Genomic DNA, 19,570 nt, shown 5'->3' on the forward strand with positions numbered 1-19,570 from the left:
ACCAAACTTCTTACAATTATTCCAAAAATTAAAAATAAGTCTGAAAAAGTAGGAAGAATATTTTGGCTCCCATTTTTAAGAATTAAGGAGATGAACAAAAGTGTTCAAATTTATAGAGGAATTAAGTTAATGTGTTAAACATTAATATTATGAGAAAGTAATTAAATATAGGTTAAGATGTGATATAACGATTTCTCATAATCAAATTAGATTTATCAATACCAAAAAACAAAAAATTTCACAACATCTTTGAAGCTTTCGCAGTGCTTATAAAACCTACTGATATTCTTGTTGCAAGAGCGTTGCATCTGCTTAGCGCTGTAAAGGCTTTTTGCGGTACTTCTGGAAGCGACGATGTTTATAAATGCTACGACTTTTTATATGTTACAACGCTTATAAGTGCTGGTAGGATGAAGAAAAACTACTTAAAATTCATGAATATTACAGCACTTATAGGCGCTGGTATGTTACAAATTTTTTTAAAACAAATTTATTTTGTTTTTTTTTTTACACATCTATTGCAACAAAATAAACATTACAAGTATAAACTTTGTGCAACTTTGTGCAACATTAAACGCAAGACTTACAAAAATAAACGTATTATAACACATCAAATATGTTTTATTTCATGTAACAGATAATTAAAAGAAAAGAATAAAAATAAAAAATCAAAAGTAATCCTAAATGGCCCCTTAACTTTCGATAATTTGCATCTCTCCTGATTTTGATGAATTATGCAGCTCTCAGACTTTTTATCAATCTCATCCAAGCTTCTACCCAGAATAATAGACCTCCTAAAAAGGCTTGCTCAGGCAGGGAACCAGCAACCTCTCAGCTCACAAAGCTTTCAGAGCCCATCTCACAGGCAAGCTTCTGTGCTCAACACATCCATGGAGTCCTTCTTCATTAACTGTTTCTTAAGAGATAGAAGCTGAGTTTCTTAGCAAATCAACTGTTTCTTAAGAGATAGAAGCTGAGTTTCTTAGCAATCCTTAAATTAAACTGCATTTTGGTGAAAACTGATTCAGAATTCACCAGTTCATAAAAAAATTTTTGGAATTTTTTTCAGTTAGAAAATTGAGGTCATATAACATACTTCTTCCCGTGTGCTTGAAGCAATTGGATCAGTCAATGCCTCCATTCCGTTTTTTTTGGAAGCTGGAGCTTCTCCAAAAGCTGAATTTAGAATGCTTTCAATTCTATCCGGTTTCTCATCCAAGCGGATCACAACAAAGACAAATAGAAGTTTCAAAGCCTGCATTATGCTCAAAAAATAATCAATTAGCATGCACGCTAGTAAGATAAAGTAGATGCATATAATCTAATCATCAATGCAAAAATCACATATTAGAAAAAGGAACATTTGCATACATACCACTCAATACTTATGTATTTTCACATCTACCACCTAAGCTTTAATTTTTACTTAAATGCCACCTTCCTTATGCATAAAATGGTGTATTTCACTTTTTAAAAGTTAAAATGGTGGTATTTTTTATGTGATATGAAAGATTTGAGTGCTATAAATAGGGTTATCAAAACGGCTCGTTCGCTGAGTTGACGAGCCGAACACGAACAAAGATTTGTTCGTTCGTGTTCGGCTCGTTTTGGCTCGAAATACTACTCATCAACTTTATACATAGCTCGTTAGGACTCTTGGAATCTCTCTCTCTCAACTCTTTATTCCTAGAGTGTGATTCACAAACAAATCTATGTTCAACGCCATGAATGATACGGTGAGCATGGATCATGATGCAAACAATAACAGGAGTAACTCAAGGAGAACTTAAACAGCAAATTGCACTCGAGAGTTCATGGCTCAACAAATCAATGACCTCAACGAGTTATGTAACACCTAAAGTTTGATATTTAAATTTATAAAACTTTGATGTTATAAATATATGCATAAAAATGTGTATTTCAATTTAAAAAAGCTAATAATATTTGTATTTTTTATGAAATGGTAAGAATTTGAGTGATATGCATATAAATATGAAAGTTTATGTGTGAGATATGAAAATACACAAGAATCGTGTGCTATGTATGTAAATGCCCCTTTTTTATCTTTCCAGTAGCATTGTACTCGGGAAAAGCTTTCTTCTCATTTTGCTTCAGCCCTGGCTTGAATTGAGAAAAGCAGCTCAGTCTTGTCCCGTGTCAAGCTTTGATAAAAAATACACTTTCCTTTTGAATGCTCATCTTTCAGAGTAAGTTCAACGATCTTCTTAAAAATTTAAAGAGATTTTTCAGTGAGTTTTTAGTGTATATTCTATTTTTTGTAGTGAAATTTTTTTCTGTTAAGTTGATGATGTCATGACATTGATCGGAAACAAGCTGCTAACATTATACTTTTAAAGACAGTTTTTCAGGTGTATCATTAATTAATTAGTTATTATTCACATATTTTTTTTTTAATTTTTAATGATTTGAGAAAAATTTTATGTAGGATATGATACATTTGTTTTGCCGTAAAAAGAATTTGTTATACATGAGAAAACAAAGATTTGAATCTTTTTATCATAAATTCATCAACACCCATGAAAAACTTAACTATTTACCACTATTTCATTATATATTTATTGTTTCATTTTTTTTTTCTCTTTTTCTTCTTTAGCCCCGTCTATCATTAGAGAATATGAGATTTTTTTTTTATTATTTTTTTTATTGTGCAGATTCCATTTGAACACTTATGTTGAAGTCTGAAACCAATTCTGAACGAGAACGTTGAAAGGATATGATTTCTTTTTCCTTCTCCCTCTACTCTTCTAAGTCAATTATATATGTTTTATCTCCTAATTTTTATATCATTAACATTTATTATTTTCAGATTTAAGATTCTGTTGCAAAACGTAATGCATGGAAAGATACTACTTTAAGTGAATTCTTTAACATAAGTTAAACAAGTGAAGTATAAAAAAATTTATATTACACGTCTGCATAACATACATGAAACTTACGTTAGAAAAATTCAATTAAAACAATATATTTGTGTGTATAAGGCTTAGCAATAGAATCCCAAATTTGCAAATAATAAACGTAGGTGATATAAAAATAAGTAGAATATGAAACAAACATAATTGACTCAGAAGAGTAGACCAAGAAAGAAAGGAAAACATACCCTTTGAATATCATTTCTGAGATATGATTCTAAGTGTTCCAATGGAGTCTACACAATGAAAAAAACAAAAAAAACTTGAAAAATATCTCATATTCTTTAAAAATGTGCTACTCTAAAACAGAAAAAAGGAAAAAAAAAATATGAAACAATAAATCTATAAATAGTAGTAAATAATTAAATTTTTTATGGGTGTTGATGAGCTTAGGATGAAAAGAATAAATATTCAAACATTTATTTTATCACGTATAACAAAAAATAATGTTATGCAAAACAAATGCATCATAAGCTATAAGAAAATTTTTCTCCATCATTAAAAGTTTAAGGAATATGAGAATAATAACTAATCAATTCAAGTCACACATGAAAAATTGTCTTTAACAGTGACATGTCAGCAACTTGTTCCCAACCAATGTCATGACACCACCTGGACAGATAAAAATTTACCACAAAAAATAAAATGGACACTAAAAACTCGTTGAAAAGTCACTTTAAAATTTTGAGAAGGTAATCGCACTTACTCTGAAAGATGAGCATCCAAAAGTGAGTGAGTTTTTTACCAAAGTCTGGCACGAGACCAAACTAAACAGCTTCACTCAATTCAAGCCAGCGTTGAAGCAAAATTATAAGAAAGCTTTTCTTGAATACAATGTTATTGGAAAGATAAAAAAAAGGACATCTATATACATAACATGCGATTCTTGGGTATTTTCATATCTCACACCTAAAATTTCATATTTACAGGCATATCACTCAAATCCTTACCATCGCATAAAAACATGTCATTATTATTAACTTTTTTAAACAAAAATATACATTTTTATGTATATATTTATAACATCAAAGTTAGGTCTTAGATATATAAATACATAATAATTGTGTTTCACTTAAGAAAACTCATAATACAAACTATAGATGCTTGCTAACCACATCAGATGATAAAAAATTAAACTTTTCAATTGTAATCCTTTCACACCGAACTGTAGCAACAATTATCTGACAATGATGAAAGCAAAATCTGTTTTACATTGGTCGGAAATAAACTGTTATATGACACTTCTAAAGACCATTTTTCAGGTATGTCTTGAATTAGTCTCATACTCGAACTTTTAATGGCTTGAGAAAAATTTTCATGCAGGTCATGATATATTTGTTTTGCCATAGAAAGACAATATTATTATTTGTTATACATGATAAACGAAGGTTTGAATTTTTATTCCTTTCTCCTATACTCATCAACACTTATCAAAAATTTAATTATTTACTACTACATTATAGAATTATTGTTTTATATTTTTTTACATTTTTTCTTTTTTTTCGCCCATCTTTAGAGAATATGAGACATTTTGTTATTCTTTTTATTTTTTTCATTGTGCAGACTCCATTAGAACAATTAGAACTAGTTCTGAGGGAGGACATTTAAAAGATATGTTTTTTTTCCTTCTCCCTCCACTATTCTGAGTCAATTATGTCTACTTAAATCTCCTACTTATTTTTATATCACCAACGTTTATTATTTTCAGATTTAAGATTCTAATGCGAAGCTTGATGCACACAAATATACTGTTTTAGGTAAATTCTTTAACGTAAGTTTCTTGTTATGTTACGCAGACACGTCATATAATCTCTCTCATATTTCACTTGTTTTTTGATCTCTAGGTTGATGTCACAGTTTTGTCTAATTTTGAAGATAAGGAAAAACAATTCAAATAATTAAAAGTTAGTACAACAATATCGATTTGCTTCTAATTACCAATTCTTTGCATTGTTCTTCATTCTCTTCCAAACTAGGCAAAAGTGTAACCTTAACCTAGAAATCAATAAACAAATGAAGTATATAATAATTTATACGACATATCTGCATAACATAACAGAAAACATGTGTAAAAAAAATTCACTTAAAGTAGTATCTTTGTGTGTATCAGACTTAACAACAAAATCTCATATTTAAAAATAATCAACATTGGTAATATAAAAATAAGTACGAGATGAAGTAGTAATAATTAACTCGGAAGAGTAGAGGGAGAATGAAAAGAAAGCATAAACGTCAAATGTGCTCCCTTAGAACTGGTTCTAGATGTTTCAATAGAGTCTGCACAATGAAAAAAGAAAACAAAATATAACAAAATGTCTCATATTCTCTAAAAATGGGCAAGACTAAGAAAAAACATGAAACAATAAATATATAATGAAGTATAATAAATAATTAAGTTTTTGATATGTGTTGATAAGTCCATGATGAAAAAATAAATATTCAAACCTTTATTGTCACGCATAACAAATAATAATGTTATATTTTTATGGCAAAACAAATGCATCATGATTTACATGAAAATTTTTCTCAAACCATTAAAAATTTAAGAAATATGAGAATAATGAGTAATCAATTCAAGACACACTTGAAAAAGCATCTTTAGAAGTGACATAGCAGCAGCTTGTTCCTGACCATCTTTAGAAGTGACATGCATCAAATGGGCAGAAAAAAATTTCACTACAAAAAATAAAACAGACACTAAAAACTCACTGAAAAGTCCCATTAAAATTTTGAGAAAGTGATCAACTTACTCTAAAAGATGAGCATCGAAGTGAGTTTTTACCAAAGTCTGGCATGGGACCATACTGAGTTGCTTCACTCAATTCAAGTCAGCGCTGCAGTAAAATAATAAGAAAGTTTTTCCCGGGTACAATGCTACTGGAAAGATAAAAGAAGGGGCATTTACATACATAGCACACGATTCTTGTTTATTTTCAAATCTCACAACTAAACTTTTATACTTACATACATATCACTCAAAACCTTACCATCACATAAAAAAGTAGCACTTATTAACTTTATTTTACTGAAATACACTTTTTTATGCATAGATTTATAATATCAAAGTGTTATAAATTTAAATATCAAACTTTGGGTGTTAGATATGTAAATACATAATAATTATGTGGTTCACTTAAAAAAACATAACACAAATTATACATGTTTGCTAAACTCATCAGATGTCAAAAAATTAAACTTTTCATTTGCAATCATTTCACACTGAACTGTACCAACCATTACCTGACAATGATTAAGGCAAAATTTGTTTGACATTGGTCGAGAAGAAGCTGCTAACATGACACTTCTAAAGACGGTCTTTCAATTGTATATTAAATGTATTAGTTATCATTCTCATATTTCTTTTTAACTTTTAATGGTTTGAGAAAAATTTTTATGTAGAGCATGATACATTTATTTTGCCCTAAAAATATAACATTATTATTTGTTATATGTGAAAAAATAAAGGTTTGAATCTTTATTCTTCTTATCATGGATTTATCAACACCCATGAAAAACTTAACTGTTTACCACTATTTCATTATATATTTATTGTTTCATTTTTATTTCCTCTTTTTCTACATTAGTCTCGCCTATCATTAGAGAATTTAAGATAATTTATTTATTTATTTATTATGCAGACTCTATTTGAACACTTATAATCAATTCTGAGAGAGAACATTGAAATGATATTCTTTCTTTTTCATTCTTCTTCTACTCTTCTGAGTCAATTATGTCTGTTTCATCTCCTACTTATTTTTATACCATCAACATTTATTATTTTCAAATTTTGGATTTTGTTGCTAAGCCTAATGCATACAATGATACTATTTTAAGTGAATTATTTAACGTGAGTTTCATATTATGTTACGCAGACGTATCATATAAAATCTTTTATACTTCATTTATTTTTTGGTCCCTAGGTTGATGTCACAATTTTGCCTAGATTTTAAAAGAAATTAGAACAATTCAAATAACGAATAATTAACAGCAAATAATTATTGTAATACTAATTTTTTTTATAAATTGTCCTCTCCAGTGCATGGATGGATTTTATATAATTAACATTATAAAAAAATTATTATTACACTAACTATTTGCTTCTAATTACCTTTTTTTTTCAATTTTTCTTATTTCTCTTCAAAACTAAGCAAAGTTGTCTTTAATTAATTAGTTATCATTCTCATAATCCTTAAACTTTTAATGGCTTGAAAAAAAATATGCATTTATTTTGCCTTAAAAAAATATTATTACTTTTATACGTGATAAAACGAAGGCTTGAATTTTTATTCTTTTCATCTTGAACTCATCAACACCCATCAAAAATTTAATTATTTACTATAATTTCATTAGAAAATTATTGTTTCATATTTTTTCTTTTTTAGCCTCACCCTCTTTAGAAAATATGATTTTTTTTTTTTTCGTTGTGCAGACTCAATTAGAACACTTAGAAAAATGTCAGAGGGATAACATTTAAAGGGTTTTTTTTTTTTCCTTCTCCCAATTATGTTTACTTTATCTACTACTTATTTTTATACCACTAACGTTGATTACTTTCGGATTTAGGATTCTATTGTTAAGTCTGTACATGCAAAGATACTATTTTAAGTAAATTTTTTAACATAAATTTTCTATTATGTTACATATGTGTGTTATATAAATTCTCTTATACTTCACTTGTTTCTCGACTTTAAGTTGAGGTCACAGCTTTGCTTAGTTTTGAAGAAAAGAAAAAATTATTCAAAGAATTAGAAGCTGATATTACAATAATTATTTGCTGCTAATTACCAGTTCTTTGAATTGTTCTTGATTCTCTTTCAAATCAGGCAAAATTGTGGCCTCAATATAAAAATTAAGAAATAAGTAAAATATAAGGGAATTTATATAGCACGTCTGTGTAACATAACTTATGTTAAATCAATTCACTTAAAGCAGTATAATTGTGTGCATCGTATCTAAAAATAATCAACATTTTTGATATAAAAACGTACGAGATGAAGTTGACATAATTGACTCAAAAAAATAGAGAAAAAATGAAAAGAAAGCAGAGCTGTCGAATGTCCTCCCTCATAATTGGTTCTAAATATTCTAAAGGAATCTACTCAATGAAAAAAACAAAAAGAATAACAAAATATCTCATATTTTCTAAGATAATCGAGACAAAAAAATAAAAAAAATATAAATTTATAATGAAGTAATAATAAATAATTAAGTTTTTGATGTGTGTTGATGAGTCAATGATGAAAAGAATAAATATTCAAATCTTTATTGTCACGTATAACAAATAATAATATTATATTTCTAAAACAAGTAATCAATTCAAGACACTTGAAAAACTGTCTTTAGAGGTGACATAGTAGCAGTTTGTTCCCGACCAATGTCATGGTACCAACTTGACAGAAAAAAATTTCACTACAAAAAATAGAATAGAGACAAAACACTGAAAAGTCTCCTTAAAATTTTGAGAAGGTAGTCGAACTTACTCTCAAAGATTAGCATCCAAAAGGGAAGTAAGTTTTTAATCAAAGCCTGGCACGAGACCAGACTGAGCTGCTTCACTAAACTCAGGCCTCGTTTGGGGCAGCCTATTTATGCGTCTGGCGTTTTGAAAACGCCGAACTTTTGTTTATTTCTCTCGTTTGTGAAGGGAATTCAAAACGCGTAGAGGGATATAATGAATATTTGGTAGGATCGCGACCGCGAAATCGACCACGCGAATGACGTTTCTTTACAGCATTTTACCCCGTTGCCCTTTCGATCTCCACTCCCCGATCGATCTCAGGGCCTCGCCTCTCTGGCCTTGCTCTCTTCTCGAGTTGCTCGATCGGCTCCCCTAGCTCGCGCACGCAAGCTCTCTCGTCGCCCTTTACTTCGATTTCAGCTCGTCGCAGTTACCTTGAAATATGCAATGCTTTACGGCGATCATCATTGCTTCTTACTTGCATCGCCTGCTCTGGTCAAATAATCTAAAGATCGAAGGCTTCCCGGTTGTGTCAGAGGGGAAGAAACTATGGCCATTTTTTTCCGCTTAAGTAGGAGCTTCCTTCCCGCTGTAAGATCTCAGGATGTGCAGATGTCAGTGTAGCAGTTTTCCTTCCCGCTTCAATCATTTTCTTTTTTGCCATATACGCTCAAAAATATGTGAAACTAGAGAATTTAGAGCAATGTTTTGTGTTTTTTTTTAGCTTGTTGGCTAGATCTATTAGACCTGAATAATTTTTTTATTTAGCCTTGAGGAATGTTTCGATTTCTTTTCTGCACATTTTGGAAAACAACATGAGTGCCAGCTATTGTGTACAATAAATCATATAACAATGGCAACTTGAATTTGTGGCCAAACAGTAATAAGAGAGATCAATTTGATTGGGATGCATATATGGGTTCAATTTCTTGTTAACTAAACAGGGAATTGCCCTAACTTGATTGAACTGGGATTTCTTACTCCAAATTCAATTGGCATATGATTGTTTGGTCATATATTTTCCTCTCTTGTGTCTGAGTAGAAGACTAAAAACAAGCAAAATTTGTTTTCTAGGTTTGGAAGAGACGTAGAATGGGATCCCCATAAGGTAAGATTGATTTTTTTCCTTTTTTTTTTCCTTGATTTGAATGATTTGTATTAATAAATCAATGATCCTTCACCCTTGAAAAAAAACTCATTAGTTTATGGGTTTGTTAAGTAAGTTGAGCAGTTATTATGGTATTTGTTTTTCATGATGTTTAATGATACTCCGTATTTTATCCACTACTCTTTGGAAGGCTTTTTTTCTAATCCAATAGAAGAAGTTAGTGAAGTTGGAGTGTGTGAAGGCGAGTGGAAGGGGAGAAAAACAAGTGTTAATTTCTTCAATGGTAGGTCATTGTAAAATTGTATATGTAATCTAATCAATTAGCATTATGCTCAAAGACAAAAGTTTCACAGCCTACATTATGCTAAAAAAATAATCAATTAGCATTCATGCTAGTAAGATAAAGTAGATGCATATGTAAATAGAGGAAGTTTAGAGATTTATTTGTAAAAACATTGTAAGGCTTTATATAAGCCCAATTCATGAATGAAATGAATTAAGTTCTTCAGAGCAATTATTATTTTAGATGTGCCCATTTTCTATTATTGTCATTTCATTTGATCGATTTGATTTGTGGAACAAACATGGAGGTCAAAACAGATAGTGCTATCCAAGTGTTACTTGTTCATAAGCATGAAATACCTCCTTTTTTAAAAAAGAATTACAAAATGCATATGGTGCATGCCCTATAAAGTATTCTTCTCAATCCAGAAGACCAATAATATAAATTCAATCAATTAAGGTCACAATTATACAAACTTCATAAGCTAGATGTTCCGGTTGTTTTTATCAAACAGCCAAACAACACAACTCTTCAAACCCCAAAACATTTGAATTGACATAATTTATGAGACACAATAGCTTCCCCAATTTCACTACTAGAATTTTATTAGTGATAGAAGATACCTTGTACCTGACCAATCTAACCAAATCGACTAAAGAGGTAACAATCAATAAAGCCGCATAACCAACTTCATATTATAATTGCCTCCCTAATTCTAAATATCTTCAGAATGAACCATAATGAACTCAATAATGAAGATCAATGCGCTTCAGAAGTATGGAATAATTAGATTATCCAAAGCTTATACAACCTATTTACGAACAACTTCTGATAAAGAGAAAACTCATAACCTCAAGTTTATAATTAATTGGATGATAAAGTTAGAAGATAGTCAAACTTACTCTGAAAGATAAGCATCCGAAAAGGAAGCGAGTTTTTTACCAAAGCATGGCACTGGACCAGACTGAACTACTACACTCAATTCAAGCTAGCGATGAAGCAACATTATAAGAAAGTTTTTCCTTAGTACAATGCTATTGGAAAAATAAAAAAAGAAGCATTTACATATATAGCAAACGACTCTTGTGTATTTTCATATCTCACACCTAAAATTTCATATTTACATGCATATCACTCAAATCTTTACCATCACATAAAAAAACACCACTATTATTACTTTTTTTAAACTGAAATATACTCCCTTTTATGTATAGATTTATAACATCAAAATGTTATAAATTTAAATATCAAACTTTAGGTATTAGATATATAAATGCAAAATAATTGTGTGTTTCACTTAAAAAACACAATACAAATTATAGATGCTCGCTAACATAATCAGATGTCAAAGAACTAAGCTTTTCATTTGCAATTTTATCACACTGAACTGTTGCAATCACTACCTGAAAATGATATATGCAACATTTGCTTGACAATGGTCATGAACAAGTTGTTAACATGTCACTTCTAAAGATAGTTTTTCAGCTGTCTTGAATTGATTAGTAGTTAGCAGCAAATAGTTATTGTAATACCAACTTCCTTATAATATTAATTATATCAAACCCATCCATGCACTAAAGAGGACACTTGATAAGGAAGATAATATTACAATAACTATTTGCTCCTAATTATAATTCTTTTAATTGTTCTTCATTCTCTTCAAAATTAGGCAAAGTTGTGACTTCAACATAGAGACCAAGAAACAAGTGAAGTATAAGAGAATTTATATTGCACGTCTGCATAACACAACATCAAATTTAGGTGAAACAATTCACTTAAAACAGTATCTTTGTGTGTATCAGACTTAACAACAAAATCTCAAATCTGAAAATAATTAACTTTGGTGGTTATAATAAATAGTAGATAAAGCTGACATAATTAACTCATAAAAATAAGAAGAAAAGAAAAAAAAATATTTCATTTGAATGTCCTCCCTCAAAACTGGTTCTAAGTGTTCCAATAGAGTATGTACAATGAAAAAAATAATAAATAATAAAATATCTCATATTCTCTAAAAATAAGCAAAACTAAAAAAAAACAGAGAAAAAAATATGAAACAATAAATCTATAATGAAGTACTAGTAAGTAATTAAGTTTTTTAATGAGTGTTGATGGAGTTTGTACAATGAAAAAAGCAAAAAAATAATAAAATATCTCATATGCTCTAAAAATGGGCGAGACTAAAAAATATAGAGGAAAAAATATGAAACAATAAATCTATAATGAAGTAGTAGTAAATAATTAAGTTTTTTAATGAGTGTTGATGAGTCCAGAATGAAACAAACAAAAATTCAAACCATTGTTTTGTCATATATGATAAATAATAGTGTTGTCTTTCTAAAGTAAAATAAATGCATCATGACCTACATAATAATTTTTCTTAAACCATTAAAAGCTCAAGAAATATGAGAATAATAATTAATCAATTCAATACACACCTTAAAAACTATCATTACAAGTGGTATGTTAGCAACTTATTACCGACCAATATTATGACACCACTTGAACAGAAAAAAAATTTTACTACAAAAAATAAAATATACACTAAAAACTCGCTGAAAAGTTCCTTTAAAATTTTGAGAAGGTAGTCAAATTTACTTTGAAATATGAGCACCCAAAGGCCTGTCATGTGACCACGCTGAACTGTTTCACTCAATTCAAGGCAACACTAAAGCAAAAGTATAAGATTTCTCGAGTACAATGCTACTGGAAAGATTAAAAAGGGGACATTTCCGTACATAGCACACGATTCTTGTGTATTTATCTCACACTTAACCTTTCATTTTTACATGCACATCACTCAAATCCTTACCATCACATAAAAAAAATACCACTATTATTAACTTTTCTAAAATTGAATACACATTTTTTATGCATAGATTTATAACATCGAAGTTATAAATTTAAATATTAAATATTAAGTGCTAAATATGTAAATACATAAAAACTGTCTGTCTCACTTAAAAAAACACATAATACAAACTATAAATACATGTTAACCTCATCAGATGCCAAAAATTAAGCTTTTCACTAGCAATCCTTTCACATCGAACAATAGCAACCATTACTTGACAATAATGAAAGTAAAATCTGATTGACATTGGTCGTGAACAAACTGCTAACATACCACTTCTAAAGACAGTTTTTTACGTGTCTTCAATTGATTAATTATTATTCCTATATGTCTCGAACTTTAATGGTTTGAGAGAAATTTTCATGTATGTTATGACGCACTTGTTTTGTCATAGAAAGACAACATTATTATTTGTTATACGTGACAAAACAAATGTTTGGATTTTTATTTTATTTTTATTTTGGAACACCTATCAAAAATTTAATTATTTACAACTATTTTATTATAGATTTATTGATTCATATTTTTACTTTCTTTTTTTTTTCTTTTTTATCCTCGCCTATCTATAGAGAATAAAATACATTTCACTATTCTTTTTTGTTTTTTTTATTTTACAGACTCTATTGGAACTAGTTCTGAACAAAGACATTCAAATAGTATTTTTTTTTCCTTCGCCCACTACTCTTCTGAGTTAATTATGTTTATTTATCTTTTACTTAGTTTTATACCACCAACGTTGATTATTTTCAAATTTGGGATTCTGTTGCTAAGTCTAATGCACGCAAAAATACTGCTTTAAGTGAATTTTTTAACGCAAATTTCTTGTTATGTTATGCAAATGTGTCATAAATTCTCTTATACTTCACTTATCTCTTGATCTCCACGTTGAAGTCACAGCTTTGTCTTGTTTTAAAGAGAATGAAGAACAATTCAAAAAACTGAAATTTGGTATTACAATAACTATTTGTTGTTAATTACTAGTTCTCGTTAAAATTAGGCAAAGCTGTGACATCAATCTAAAGACCAAAAAACAAGTAAAATATATGAAAATTTATATGATAGATCTTCATAACATAACAAGAAACTTAGGTTAAAAATTCACTTAAAACAGTATTTTTGCGTGCATTAAGCTTAACAAAAAAAATCTCAAATCTAAAAATAATCAACGTTGGTAGTATAAAATAAATAGGAGATGAAACAGATATAATTCACTCAAAAGAGAAAAGGGAGAAGAAAAAAATATATCCTTTGAATGTCCCAACACAATACTGATTCCATGCGTTTCAATGGAGTCTGCACAATAGAAAAAACACAAAACAATAACAAAATCTCTCATATTCTCTAATAATAGGCGAGATTAAAAAAGAAAAGAAAAAAATAAAACAAAAAATTTATAATGTAGTAGTAAATAATTAAGCTTTTGATTGATGTTGATGAGCTCAAGATGAAAATAATATAGCAAACATTTATTTTGTAACGTCTAACAAATAATAATGTTGTCTTCTAGGACAATATAAATGCATCATGATTTATATGAAATTTTTTTTCTCAAACCATTAAAAGTTCAATGAATATGAGAATAATAACTAATCAATTCAAGATACACCTGAAAAACTGTCTTTAGAAGTGGCATGTTAGGAGTTTGTTCCAGACCAATATCATGGCACCACTTGGACAGAAAAAAATTTCACCATAAAAAATAGAATAGACACTAAAACTCGCTAAAAAGTCCCTTTAAAATTTTGAAAATGTAGTTAAATTTACTTTGAAAGATGAGCATCCAAAAGAGAAATGAGTTTTTTACTAAAGTCTAACACGGGTCCAGACTGAATTGCTTCGCTCAATTCAAGCCAACGCTAAGAAAATTTTTCCCGAGTGCAATGCTATTGGAAAAATAAAAAAACAAGCATTTACATACATAGTACACGATTTTTAGGTATTTTCATACCTAAATTTTCATATTTGCATGCATATCACTCAACTCTTTACCATCACATAAAATAACTGCCACTATTATTAACTTTTTAAAACTTGAGTACAATGCTATTGGAAAAATAAAAAAAAGTGGCATTTACATACATAGTAGACGATTTTTAGGTATTTTTATACCTAAACTTTCATATTTACATGCATATCACTCAAATTTTTACCATCACATAAATTAAATGTCATTATTATTAACATTTCTAAACTAAAATATAACTTTTTATGCATATATTTATAACATCAAAGTGTTGAAAATTTAAATATCAAACTTTAGGTCTTAAATACATAAATACATAATAATTTTGTGCTTCACTTAGAAAAACACATAATACAAACTATAGATGTTTGCTAATCTCATCGGATGCCAAAAAATTAAACTTCTCATTTGCAATCCTTTCACATCAAACTGTAGCAATCATTACCTGAGAATAATGAAAACAAAATTTGTTTGACATTTGTCAGGAACAAGATGCTCACATGAAACTTCTAAAGACGGTTTTTCATGTATGTCTTAAATTGATTAATTATTATTCTCATATTTCTTGAACTTTTAATGGCTTGAGAAAACTTTTCATGTACGTCATGATTCATTTATTTTGTCCTAGAAAAACAACATTATTATTTGTTATATGTGATAAAATGAATGTTTGAATCTTTATTTTTTTCATCCTGGACTCATCAACGCTTATTAAAAACTTAATTATTTATTACTATTTCATTATAAATTTATTATTTCATGTTTTCCTCTTTTTTTTTCTTTTTTAGTCTCGCACAATTTTAGAGAATATAAGATATTATCCTATTCTTTTTGTTTTTTTATTGTCCAGACTCTATTGGAACACTTAGAATCAATTCTAACGAATGACATCTGAATAATATGTTTTATTTCCTTCTTGCTCTGCTTTTTTGAGTCAATTATGTCATCACTTACTTATTTGTACATTATCACTTACTAATTTTTATACCACCAACATTGATTATTTTCGAATTTAGAATTTTGTTGCTAAGTCATCACTTACTTATTTTTATATCACCAACGTTGATTATTTTCGAATTTAGAATTTTGTTGCTAAGTCTAATGCACGTTAAAATACTGTTTTAAATAAATTCTTTAACATAATTTTTTTATTATGTTACGCAGGCGTGTCAAATAGATTCTCTTATACTTGTTTTTTTATGTCACAGTTTTACCTAGTTTTGAAGAGAAGGAAAAATTGTATAATAACTATTTAATATTAATTACGAGTTCTTTGAATTGTTCTTCCTTCTCTTTCAAACTAGGCAAAATTGTGAACTCACCAAAAAATAAATGAAGTATAAGAGAATTTATATGATACGTTTGCGTAACATAACAGAAAACTTATGTTAAAAAAATTTATTAGGCTTGGCAACAAAATCTCACATCTAAAAATAATCAACATTAGTGATATAAAAATAAGTACGAAATTAAGTAAACATAATTGACTCAAAAGAGTTGAGGGAGAATGAAAGAAAAAATACCCGTCGAATATCCTCCCTCAAATTTTGTTTCAAATATTCCAATGGAGTCTGCACAATAAAAAAATCAAAATAATAGCAAAATATCTTATATTAACTAAAGATAGATGAGGCTAAAAAAATGAAAAAAAAACATAAAATAATAAATCTATAATAAATAATTAATTTTTTTGTGTGTTGATGAGTCCATGATGAAAAGAATAAATATTCAAACATTTATTGTGACGTATAACAAATAATAATATTGTATTTCTAGGGGAAACAAATAAATCATAACTTACATGAAAATTTTTCTCAAACCATTAAAATTTCAAAAAAATATGACAATAATAAATAATCAGTTTAATACCTTGAAAAACTATCTTTAAAAGTGATATGGTAGCAGCTTTGTTCCCGACCAATGTCATGACACTAACTGGACAGAAAAAAAAATTTAACAAAAAATAGAATAACCGCTAAAATCTCGTTGAGAAATCTCTTTAAAATTTTAAGAAGGTAGTCAAATTTACTCTGAAAAATGAGCATCCAAAAGGGAAGTGAGTTTTTTATTAAAGCCTAGCACGGGACCAGACTGAGTTGCTTCACTTAATTCAAGCCGGCACGAAAGCAAAATGATAAAAAAGTTTTTCCCGAGTACAATGCTACTGGAAAGATAAAAAAGGGGCACTTACATACATAGCACACGATTCTTGTGTATTTTCATATCTCACAACTAAATTGTCATACTTGCATATCACTCATTTTTACCATCAAATAAAAAATACTACTACTATTAACTTTTTTAAACTGAAATACACATTTTTATGCATAGATTTATAGCATCAAAGTGTAATAAATTTAAATATCAAACTTTGAGGTTAGATATGTAAATACATAATAATTGAGTGTTTCACTTAAAAAAGCACATAATACAAATTATACATAATAATTGTGTGTTTCACTTAAAGAGCACATAATATAAATTAAAGAAGTTGAGGAGGCTTTAAGAAGACCAATGGTGTAAAGTTTGTAGGACCCGATGATATCCCAATTGAAGTGTAAAAATATTTAGGAGATTTTGGAGTTTCTTGGCATACTAAGCTCTTTAATATTATTTTAAACTAAAAAGATGTCTGAGAAGTTGAGGAAGAGTATTTTGATCCCTATTTTTAAGAATAAAGGGGATGCGTAACAGTGTGCAAATTATAGAGAAATTAAGTTGATGTGTCATACTTTAAAGTTATGGGAGAGGTTAATTGAACATAGGTTAAGACACATTACAAAGATTTCTCCTAATCAATTTGGATTTAAGTCGGGCAGGTTTACTAAGAAAGCTTTACATTTATTGAGAGTTTTGATGGAGAAGTTCAGAGATAATAAAAAGAATATACATTTGATTTTTATTGATTTAGACAAAGCTTACGATATGGTTCCAAGAGATATCCTTCGGAGAGTTCTTGAGAAGAAAGGTGTTGATATGACACATATTCAAGTCATTAAGGATATGTATACTAGAATTGTTACTTGTGTTCAAACTTAAGGAGGATTGACCAAATATTTTCCTATTTCTGTTGGATTACATCAGGGATCGGCTTTAAGCCTGTATCTTTTTGTTTAGTTATGAATGCTCGTACTAGACATCTACAGAAGGAAGTACCTTAGTGTATGTTTTTTGTTGATGATATCCTTGTCGTACTAGACATCTACAGAAGGATGTACCTTAGTGTATGTTTTTTGTTGATGATATTCTTCTCGTGGATAAAACGAGAGCAAGAGCCCAGGAAAAACTTGAATTATGGAGGTCTACATTGGAGTCTAAAGTCCTTCATTTAAGTAAAACTAAAACTAAATACATGGAATGTAATTTTAGCAGTAGTAGCTCTAGTGATAGAAGTGTGACTTTGGGTGATCAAATTATTAAAAGGTGTGAACGTTTTAGATATATTGGGTCCGTTGTTCAAAGCGATGGTGATATAGATGAGGATGTTAATAGTAGAATTCAAGTTGGTTGGTTGAAGTGGAGGAATGCTTCGGGCCTTTTGTGTGATAGAAAAGTACCGCTTAGACTGAAAGGAAAATTTTATAAGACGGTGGTGAGACATGCAATGCTTTATGGCGTTGAATGTTGGTCTTTAAAAGAGCAGCATAATAATAAGTTAAGTGTTGCCGAGATGAAAATGATTAGGTAGATAAGTGGCTTTACACTTAGAGACAAAATGTGAAATGAATATATCCTTGATAGGGTTGGTGTAGCTCCTGTGATGGACAAAATTCGAGAAAATCGTCTTTGATGGTTTGGTCACATTAAAAGTCGACCATCTGATGATCCGATTAGGAGAGTAGATGTTTTAAATTCGACTTGAGTTAAGAAAGGCAGAGGCAGACCTAGGAAGACTTGGGTGTATTGTATAAAAAATGATTTTAATTTACTAAAACTAAATGAAAATATGACATTAAATAGGACGTAATGGAGAAAAAGGATTAATGTAGCAGACCCCACGTAGTGGGATTAAGACTTTGTTGTTGTTGTTGTTGCTGTTGCTAATCTCATCAGATGTCAAAAAACTAAGTTTTTCATTTGCAATTCTTTCATACTGAAATGTAGCAATCATTACCTGACAATGATGAAAGTAACATCTACTTAACATTGGTCTGGAACAAGCTGCTAACATAACACTTCTAAATACAATTTTCAGGTATGTGTTGAATTGATTAGTTATTATTATCATATTTCTTATTAACTTCAAATTGTTTAAAAAAAATTCCATGTAGGTCATCATACATTTGTTTTGTTCTAAAAATAATATTATTATTTGTTATACGTGACAAAACAAATGTTTGAGTGTTTATTCTTTTATCATTAATTCATCAACACCCATAAAAAATTTAACAATTTACTACTTATTATAGATTTGTTGTTTCATGCTTCTACTTTCTTTTCTTTTTTTTTCTCTCCCACCATTAGAGAATATGAGACATTTTATTATTTTTTATTTTTTTTACTGTGCATTCCATTAGAACACTTAGAACCAGTTCTGAGGGATAACATTGAAAGTGCATACTTTCTTTTTCTTCTCACTCTACTCTTCTGAGTCAATTATGTTTGTTTCAATTCCTACTTATTTTATACCATCAAAATTTATTATTTTCATATTTAAGATTTTATTTTTACACCTAATGCACGTATAAATACTACTTTAAGTGAATTATTTAACGTAAGTTTCATGTTATGTTACACAAACGTATCATATAAATTATCTTATACTTCATTTATTTCTTGGTCCCTAGGTTGAGATCACAACTTTACCGAGTTTGAAGAACAATTAAAAGAACAGGTAGTTAGAAGCACATGAGTTTGAAGAGAAGAACAATTAAAAGAACAGGTAGTTAGAAGCACATAGATATTTTAATACCAACTTTTTTATAATATTAATTATATCAAACCCATTCATGCATTAGAGAGACCAGTTCATAA

General features: G+C 29.0%; 1 protein-coding gene across 3 annotated transcripts; it reads right to left on the reverse strand.

Annotated features, from left to right (window-relative positions):
- Positions 1–552: 552 nt before the first annotated feature.
- LOC110038110 (protein ROOT HAIR DEFECTIVE 3 homolog 2-like) lies at positions 553–18,817 on the reverse strand. Of its 3 annotated transcripts, XM_020742881.1 has the most exons (5): positions 5,681–5,990; positions 3,119–3,166; positions 1,097–1,255; positions 948–1,002; positions 553–902 (listed from the first exon to the last, which is right to left on the reverse strand). In XM_020742881.1, exons 1-4 carry the CDS (start codon positions 5,723–5,725, stop codon positions 949–951), a joined length of 306 nt encoding a protein of 101 aa, XP_020598540.1. In that variant the 5' UTR covers positions 5,726–5,990; the 3' UTR covers positions 553–902; position 948. The 3 variants fall into 3 exon arrangements, 1 of the variants encoding a protein (XP_020598540.1); XR_002295393.1 differs by lacking the exons at positions 553–902; positions 3,119–3,166; positions 5,681–5,990 and adding an exon at positions 18,711–18,817; XR_002295394.1 differs by lacking the exons at positions 553–902; positions 3,119–3,166; positions 5,681–5,990 and adding an exon at positions 16,120–16,156.
- Positions 18,818–19,570: the final 753 nt, after the last annotated feature.

This window comes from Phalaenopsis equestris, unplaced genomic scaffold (assembly GCF_001263595.1).
Source record: "Phalaenopsis equestris unplaced genomic scaffold, ASM126359v1 Scaffold231055, whole genome shotgun sequence".
Taxonomy (NCBI): domain Eukaryota; kingdom Viridiplantae; phylum Streptophyta; class Magnoliopsida; order Asparagales; family Orchidaceae; genus Phalaenopsis; species Phalaenopsis equestris.

What these genes read in the sequence shown, in the direction of transcription:
- LOC110038110 (XM_020742881.1), bottom strand. Translation starts at nt 5,725, where the DNA reads ATGCCAGACTTTGGTAAAAACTCACTTCGATGCTCATCTTTTAGA. An exon ending in TCAGAAATGATATTCAAAGG is followed by an intron (nt 1,256 to 3,118) that starts GTATGTTTTCCT and finishes AGCATAATGCAG; the next exon opens with GCTTTGAAACTTCTATTTGT. An exon ending in CTTCAAGCACACGGGAAGAA is followed by an intron (nt 1,003 to 1,096) that starts GTATGTTATATG and finishes ACCAAAATGCAG; the next exon opens with TTTAATTTAAGGATTGCTAA.